This window comes from Etheostoma spectabile, chromosome 13 (genome assembly GCF_008692095.1).
Source record: "Etheostoma spectabile isolate EspeVRDwgs_2016 chromosome 13, UIUC_Espe_1.0, whole genome shotgun sequence".
NCBI lineage: Eukaryota > Metazoa > Chordata > Actinopteri > Perciformes > Percidae > Etheostoma > Etheostoma spectabile.
In genome coordinates this window covers 30,028,995-30,037,757 of record NC_045745.1, presented here as the reverse complement: position 1 = coordinate 30,037,757, position 8,763 = coordinate 30,028,995, and the positions used below count along the sequence as shown (strand labels likewise).

Genomic DNA, 8,763 nt, shown 5'->3' with positions numbered 1-8,763 from the left:
GGGGGGGGGGGAAGAAATGCTACACAAACACAGTCTGATGTGAAAGTGTTCTTCTTCCAAGGTCTACTACTCAGTGTGAATCTAGTGTATGTTAAAATTTGCCTTCCATCTAAATAGACGTGCAAAAATATCAACGCTTAAGAAAAAAACAGACACACACAAAACACACACACGCGCACACACACAATAAGATGTAATGGACTTGGCCTCCTGCAAACCTGTCTACCCTCCAAACCAAACCAGATCAAGCCTAGCATTGGGTCAAACTCAGTTTAAGTTGTTTGCCTTCATGATAGCGGGCTTTCTGTTGACATATGTGGCCCAGTAGCCTAAGTTGAAGATGAAGAACAGAACTGGGAAAATTATGCGTGATATCTTGTCCACTTTGCTGACACGGTTGTAGGATTTCTTGGCCTCCGTGTAGGGGTCTTCCATTTTATGGAGATAGGGCTGTTTGGCCGACGCTCCAGCGGCACTCTTGGAAATGGTCGTTAAACCTTGGTCTTTAGCAACGTTGATGGCGTAGGTGGTTCCCACAATGTTGAAGGTGTTGTTTGCCTTTTTGGACAAGGTCGTAGATTCTCTTCTCTGAAAAGGAAGAAGGCAGTAAAGGTAAAGGTTGTCAGGAGCGAAGCACCAGACTCAACAATACTTCCATTTGAACTCATAAAGAGGAAATAGAAGCAACACCACGAGACACGACACACACAAGAACAAAACAAAAGCCTAACCATATCGTTAATCCTGGCCATGTTAGCCTGAAACGGTTCCTGAAAAGAAAAGTAGAAAAGAAAAAAAGTTTACCAATTATATTAAAATTACCCAACTTACACTCTATTCATCAGTATCTAATATCTGGAAGTACTTTTTGAACATTTTGAACACTATTGATATTTTCAATTCAAATCTGCATCATACAAATCTAGATTGCAGAAAAAAAGGTCATGATAAAATTTCATGACGAAATGTTCAGGCTGGTAAAAATTAAGTGGCAATAGGAACAGTAATACTTTGCATCAGTGCAGAACCAGGCTGGACTGGCGTCTGCTACTGCCAACAGTAGCAGTAGCAGCACGGTGCAGGATTAGACGCCTTGCGATAAAACAAACACGACAAAGGCTGTGTGTGCGACAAAGCTGGCCGGAGAAACTGCCTTCTTCCTACTGCTAGGGAGAAAGACTTGTATTCGCTAAATTGGTACATTCAGATAGCTATCTGTCATCGATACAGTGTAATATCGCAATAGTTTCCATGGGAATACTGTATCCATACACAGATGCCAAGTATCAATCTGTTATTATTATACATGTGTTAGTCTGCTTGACAATCTCATTTTGCAGCAATAAAACTGAGGTAATGTGAACAGAGAAATGTATATTTTTAGAGAAAATAGATGTTGACAAACTAACAAAAGTCTCCTTTTGGTGACATCATTTGAAATTGGGAACAGTTTGAAGGTTGGAAAAAAGGTAATAAATTGCAATATATCACAGAATATTGCCAATTTAAAAAAAACGCAATATTGGTTAGCTCAGTTGGTAGAGCAGGCACACATATAGAGGTTTACTCCTCGACGCCGCGGGTTCAACTCCGACCTGCGGCCCTTTGCTGCATGTCATTCCCTCTCTCTCTCCCCTTTCATATCTTTATCTGTCTTATGGAAGTAAAGGCCTAAAATGCCACCCAAAAAATTAGAACATTGCATTATCGTATTGTGACATTAGTATCGTGATGATATTGTACCCTGAGGCCTCCTACATTAAACCTGGATCACCAGAGGATCCTGGGGGCCTAAAAGAGTACGGTGCACTGCACACGGTAAATGGGAGAGAACAAGTAGGACACCGAGATTGATCACCGAGCACAGTTTTAGTTTCCTGTGTGGCATGCAGTGTGTGAAACCAAACTGGGGTAATTTTCTTCACACCATTCATCCCTACTGTGGCCACTTTAAGATCCACAGCAAAGCTAAAGCATTGTGTGTCATGTAACTGAGTGTTTCACTTTCAATGCTCCCTGTTTTTCCTTTTTTCTTTTTTTTTTTTGCTTTCAGCCCAGCTTTAATTTTTGCTCTACTTTTTCAGCTTCATTTAATTCTCCTTCCTTTTTTCCGTTGACTCCGTCTTTTAAATTAGCATAACTAATGTCCCCTCTTTCCCCTCATCCAAAATGCTTCACGGTGCATCTCTTTCCGCACACAGCTCATCACCAAATGTTTTGTTTGGGTCTTTATCCTCAATATTCACATACCCTCCCGAATGGAGGCAGAAAAACGGCTTTACATGTGGCAAGACATGTGCTATATGTTCGTTCAGTGTCTGACCTCGACCACTGATGACGCACAGGCAGACCACTTTTTAATGCCACGCGTGACACACAGCGGAGTAATATTAGCAGGAGACATCACAATGATGTTGTCAAGTCAACGTTAAGCTTCAGACTATCTGTCCAAAGAGATGGAGGCAGCAGGATGGAGGAGAAAACATGTTCAGTGTGATCAGTGTTTCCTTGTCAAGTGAGCAGGAGAACAGGAGGAGGATGATCCTTCAAGCTCCTCTGCAAACAGCGAGGGTTGTGGAGAGCTAACTAAGCTCGCAGACAGCTGATTGCATTAAGCAGAGAAATGGTGGGCTGTTGCTTGAAGGGGTCTATCTCAAGTCATTAGAAAAGGGGAGAGAGAGTCACACTGATGCCCCCTGTGTAACCAGATACGTTCCCAGCTTATCAATTCCTCCACACGCACCGCAAGCCTCCTCTATCGCAGCAATGGCTTTCGTCAGCAGGGAAGGCGAATGGCTCCTATAACGTGTCCTAGGACCTTAATCAAAGCCCCCTAAACTCTTCAGACCTTGGCATTAGGGGTGTTCTTTGCCCAGTAACCCGCCAAACAAGCCAAGCGAAGTCCTTTTCTGTCTGCTGTAATTTATATGGTCTAATTATTGGGGAAACCACATGTGGCATTAGGCTGTGTACATGTTGTTATGAAACTAATGTGACACAGCACATCATTTACCTCTGGCCAAAGATTCTTGCACACTAAGTAATTCAAAGTAGTTTGGCTAGCTGCAGGCAAAACCCGAATACAATGCATCCATTGACCTTGTCTTTGTAACTTCTGCACATTGTTGCATCAGAGTTTCTCTTAGTGCGATCAAGTAGCCTGGGGGTAATTGTGCCTCATTGTGTCCTGCTGCTTGGACCTCAGTGTGGGGCAGTCTGTCCCTAACTAAGATTGAAGATGAGGTGTTGGCATATTTGATAGCCTCAAGTATGTGAGCATGTGGCCGTGTGAGTGTGCAGACTGTGTTTAGGAAGCCACGATGTCCCGTTTGTGTCTCTGTAGGTTTAAAAAACAAGAATGGGACTACTGGTTAGTCAGATATTAGTCTGGATCAGCGGAAGTACATTACAGGGATAATTGCCTGACGTCCCCTACGTGGCTAACTCGTCGGATGTCCCTCAGCTTACTCTCTGTGCGTTGCCGTTCTCCAACAACAACTAACTTTGAGCTAGCAAGCTACATGCTGAAAATGGCAAGTTTTGAATAAAATTTGGATGGTGCAATAAGGCAGGCCTGCTTGGTTCTTTTGGGGAACGATTGTAAAGATTTACAAAGATTATGTGTAGGCATTTAGGATCTAACGGGGACATTTTGGGATCGATTGGCGGGGATTTCTGTGGAAGTACACACTGCATTAAACAGGTGAGAACAAATTACATTTAACCATGTATCTAGCTAATTTAAATACCTTACGTTACTGTGTTGTGAGAACAGTTAACTTTATTATATATTTTATGTGGCTTTTTTTTTTTTTTTTTTTGCTGGGTGCAAATGTTTCACCAAAACAAGTTCCATCCAGAGACTATTTTGTAGAGCCACTATCTCTGCGTCCGGAGCTTAGCGCCCCCCCAAGATGATTGTGATTGGTTTAAATAAATGCAATTTTTTTTCTCCTATCCCAGAATGTATGTGTGCTGTAGCCAGGCCTTACTCGACAGCGCTGTGGAGGTAGGTCTGGCAATGCGAGACTAGTCAGATACAACCACCTCATCTTGCTACATTCCACGGTTATTCCTAGTCACAGAATAAGGAAGCGTTCCAAGATGCAAACAATCGTGCATTACGACACCTCCACCTCTAACAAAAATGCTGTGAAAAACTTGGTGGTTTAGTCCTCCAGAAATGGCAGCTCAGGTTTGTTGTTTTGCCACAGAATTCCCAATCATAACTATGCTACGAAAACGTTTGGATAAACTTAGCTGTAACAACTGCTGTTCAGAAAAGTGTCATGCTGTCTCCGCCATTTCCTAACAACCTATAGTGTTGAAACGTCTTTAGATGTAGTCGTTTGTGCTGCAGGTGTGAGGCATACATGTGAAACAGTGATCTCTCCTTGTCTCCAGCGGTGCAGCCCACAGCACAGAGAGCCAGTGCTCCTGTATGTGCTGATGAAACCAGCACATAATAGTGTACAATCATGTGTCACGGAGTGTCGAGAATACGCAGGCGTTCATTCCAACCAAACTCCCCACCGGTTAATTTCTGTAAAATACACACCTTTAGCCGGCGAGGGAAGAGCTAATTAGGGAGATCGCGTGTCGAACAGAACGTTGGGTGACAAAAAACGAAGAAAATGGCATAGAAACTCCATAACCAGCCAAGTAAATGAGTGCACGTTGACTCGTCTACAGCTCACTATTTTCAGTCCTATAAAAGAAGGAGCCTGAGGTCGATGAAGTCATCGTTTGGTTCCGGTAAGAGTGGTGGCTGAAACCCTGCCTCTGATGACTGGGGGTGGTATTTTCAAAAAGACTTATTGAGCTAAAAGTTCTCTCCCAAAAAAAAAAAAAAAAAAACTTTCCCCTATAAGTTCTCCTCCTATAAGTCCTTTTTTTTAAATTGTAAAATGTCAAAACTGAAGACAGCATGTGTATCTGATCCCTTTGCTTTCCAGTAGCTCTTTTTCTTGGGGGAGGGTGATGGGACTGCCATGTCTCCCTCCGTGACCCCATTCTTTTTTATCCGTCATGCAACTGCATGCTCAGCACAGCCCCTGAGAACGTAGCCCAGGCTATTGCCATTAAGACGAAGCATCAAAAAAAAAAAAAAAAAAAAAAAAAAAAAAAAAAACTCCACTCTACTGCAATGTAACAGTGGAAATTATTCTCACCGCCTGAGAAGTTCCATGGCAGCAATATGCATTTCTGCCAATCACTCCGAGGACCAAATGTCAAACTGGAAAAAGAAAACTGGAGAAGCTGTACTGATTGTGTCAAACAGTCTGTACATTAGTAGCAGAAAATAGATTTGTTGCACCGTCTGTCGCAGTTGAAGAAGAAATATGTTTTTCCCTGTGTTGTGTCTGATAGAAGTGTTCCATCATTTTATGTGCCAGCAGCAACACAGCACCAGCGTTTTGCTAGCCACTATTTACCATATCGGACAGTTTCATAATGTTTCTGATGTGAAGCATAACACCAAACCCAGACTGCCATCCTTTTAAAGTGTTACGTCTTTTTAATATTGCCATTGTCCATGTGTACTGATCTATTTTAGAGTAGAGAAATGCCTCCGGAATAAATCCATTATACTTAGTTTAGCTGTACAATTAGTAATTGACCTTAGCCTGCTTGTGTTTTCTCTACTGTTTGTTCTAACACTGTTTTTGTGCTGCCATCTGGACCAGGTTTCTCTTTAAAAAGTAGCTTTTACGCTCAATGAGACTTTTATGTGGTTCATTTAACCCTTGTGTTGTCGTCCCGTCGACCTGTAACTTTGTGTTTTTCTGGGTTTTTCAACTTTTTGTTGTTGTTGTTTTTATACACTTTCCTCAACATTTAGTTTTTAATTTCATTCCTATTTTTGTCATTTTTTAAAATGTTTTAGTCAATTTTTTAACAATGTTTTTGTCACATTTTTCGATTTTTTATTTATTTATTTTTTTGTCACTATTTTTTTTTTTTTCTTCAACCTTTGTCACTTTTTTAATGTTCTTTTGTCATAGTTCTGATATAGAAAGTTTTTGTGAACAGGTCAAATTTGACCCAAGGACAACAGGAGGGTTAATGTAAAGCAAAGTGACGAAGTTATACATTTTCTTGCACTTAAGTTTGAAAGAATAAATAAGTAAATGTATAATTTACAGGAACAAATAAATAAAATAATAATCCCAATTTCCGACCTCATGGTCAAGTCTATGAGGGCTCAAGCGTCAAGCGCTTTAGGGCTCTCGCAGTTTTTTATTTTAACACGCTTTGGCGCCATCAAGGTAGTGTAAAATATGACCGCAAAGGGCTCTCCTATTCCGATTAGCACCATTTGGAGCCCGTGCAGCCTCTCGCTGTCCGTCACTTACAAGGGAACGTCAGTTAAGTCTGTTAGGGTTGAGGGCTTAAGGAGAATGGGATTGGGCCTTTTTTGACCTTCTAGTTACTTAAGTTTAAGTGTTACTTAAATCCTAGTCTGATAAGTGACCAGTCCTGCTTTAGACAGGTTAGGACCTCCTATCTCACTGACATACAAATAAATGCAGAAATAAATAAATGTTGAAATACATTTAATATATTTCTCCTGTTTGAGTATCACCTTTTTTTAATTTATGCATTTATCTATTTATTTACGTATCCAATTGAACATGTATGTGTTCATTTTGTTTATTCACTTTAGCATTTATTTATTGCTGTATTATGGTTTTAGTTATACATGTATTTATCTATATCTGTATCTATTTATACATTTAACTTATTTATTGATTTTTTGACTAGTTGTTTGCCAGTTTTCTTGCTGTTAGTAATCGGTGTGCCTTTGGAAACCCCATTGGTTCTACAGATAGTACACAGAATTTAATTTTGTGCTATTCTTCAAAGCTGCAAAGATTAATCGATTACTTGTCAACTTTGAAATGAACTGCCAGCTATTTTGATCATCGATTGCTGCAAGTAACTTTTTTTTAAGACAAAAGTAAAAATTCTTGGATTCCAGTTTTGTTAAATGAAAATATTTTATAGTTTCTTCTCTCGTCTGTGACAGTAAACTCAATATCTTTGAGTTTTGCACAAGACATTTGAGGACGTCATCTTGGGCGTTTGGGAAACACTGATCCCCAGTTTTCACCATTTTCTGACAGACTGATAGACCAAACGACTAATCGATTAATCGAGAAAACAATCGTTAGCCCTACATCTTCTCAACACCATGCGAGGGTCTGCCAAGGTAACTTACCTTGAAAAATATCCGGGCAAACCATTAACTAATATTTAGGAGTTGCAATATATTTTACAGTCTACCTCTTAGCACTGCCAATCAAACCACGCTACCGACACCTGATTCTGTCAATCACGCGAGCCATACGGAAAGAGTAAATTCATTACTGGAACGAATCAGCCCCTTTTGAAGCTAGAAGCTTGATAGAGTATTTTAAACCTTCAGCACAGGACCATGTGCATTAATTTTGCTCATTGCTTCTTAGTGCCTGTTCTGATACTGTCTCATGCCTCTAATATATTTCATTTGATGTGATAACTTACAATACAACACAGAAATCTGGCTAAATTCAGGTACGGAGGTTATCGTAAGGGACTTATCAGCGTTTGATTTATGGGACTTTGTCCTCGCATTGGAGAACAACATCTTGTCTGGACCCCCGCATCCTCCAAATAAAACCATTCCTTAAACGGAGTTAAGAACAAAAAACCCACCGTCACTCACCATCTTCATAAACAACACACAAACAGCCAAGACTATTGACAAAGTAAAATTCTGCAAACTGTGATTTATTAGATTCCATGCTTAGAATAAAAATGTCAGCCTCATGTGGCTCATTTTACACAATGCACATAATGCACACTCCCTCTTTAATCCGTCTGTCTATAACGTGTAGACTAGATCTAATGGGGCCATCCTTTGTGGGGAAAAGGAGCATACGCTGACTTTAGGGTGAGACATATGCTGCCATCATAAATCAGGGCCAGTGTCTCTGGGAGTTTACCTCTGTTTTTGCTGTTACAGTTCCGCCCCACTGTCCCTGTTCCATTTGGCTGTTAATGAATAAATAAAAGCTCTCTTTATCATCTTTATCTAGTACATTGGGCTGGAAACTTTCTATCACTGTTTGGAAAGTGCATTTTGCCCATGTTACTCCTCCAGTGAAAAATAAGCACTTACTAAGCAAGTTGGAGCATTTTTAACAGGTTTAACAAATCGGAAGACCAGGAAATAAACTCCTTTCTGAAAAACAGTCGTGTTTTTGTTTTTAGGATGATGTGTTTCGGATTGTTAATGTTGGTTCAGCGCAAAAGTGTGGCCGTGTCATATCCATTCATCAAAAAATAATAATTTCTATAAATGATAATCACTCACCCTTATTTCCATGCCCTCTTTTTTCCCATCCCATGCCCAGCTGCGCTTGGTGAAGTAGTTGACTGTGGCAAACTCAATCAAGGCAGAGAAGACAAAGGCATAGCACACAGCCATGAACCAGTCCATGGCTGTGGCATAGGCCACCTTAGGGAGGGAGTTTCTAGCACTGATGCTCAGGGTGGTCATGGTTAGGACAGTGGTGACCCCTGAGAATAAAATAAAAAACATTAGTAAAGAGATCACTTTAAGGAAAGTTTTTCTTTTTTTTCAACCTGGGTCAAATTCTGCATAGGTGTTGCCATCACGGCTGGGATTTTAGAGGTTTTGGAAACCAGAAAGCTGTGTCCATGTAAGAGACACTTCAGGTTTGAATTGTCTAATTGCTCAATTATCTAAATGACTTT

The 8,763-nt window shown here is 40.5% G+C and overlaps 1 protein-coding gene and 1 long non-coding RNA gene across 4 annotated transcripts in view; one reads left to right on the top strand and one right to left on the bottom strand.

Moving 5' to 3' along the window:
* The window catches only part of LOC116699974 (uncharacterized), a 4,258-nt gene extending 2,859 nt beyond the window's left edge, over window positions 1–1,399 (top strand). Inside the window, exons 2-3 of the long non-coding RNA XR_004334540.1 lie at window positions 613–618; window positions 1,387–1,399. This is a non-coding gene — a long non-coding RNA (uncharacterized LOC116699974). The remainder of the gene's footprint in view (window positions 1–612; window positions 619–1,386) is intronic.
* gabra3 (gamma-aminobutyric acid type A receptor subunit alpha3) overlaps window positions 7–8,763 on the bottom strand; it is a 177,023-nt gene continuing 168,266 nt past the window's right edge. For 2 of the 3 annotated variants that reach the window (XM_032532710.1, XM_032532709.1), the window contains exons 9-11: window positions 8,360–8,565; window positions 732–770; window positions 7–588 (exon numbers count right to left, since the gene is read on the bottom strand). In XM_032532710.1, coding sequence (XP_032388601.1) covers window positions 268–588; window positions 732–770; window positions 8,360–8,565 — 566 coding nt within the window. In that variant the 3' untranslated portion in view covers window positions 7–267. The remainder of the gene's footprint in view (window positions 589–731; window positions 771–8,359; window positions 8,566–8,763) is intronic. The other variant, XM_032532711.1, reaches the window with a different exon arrangement.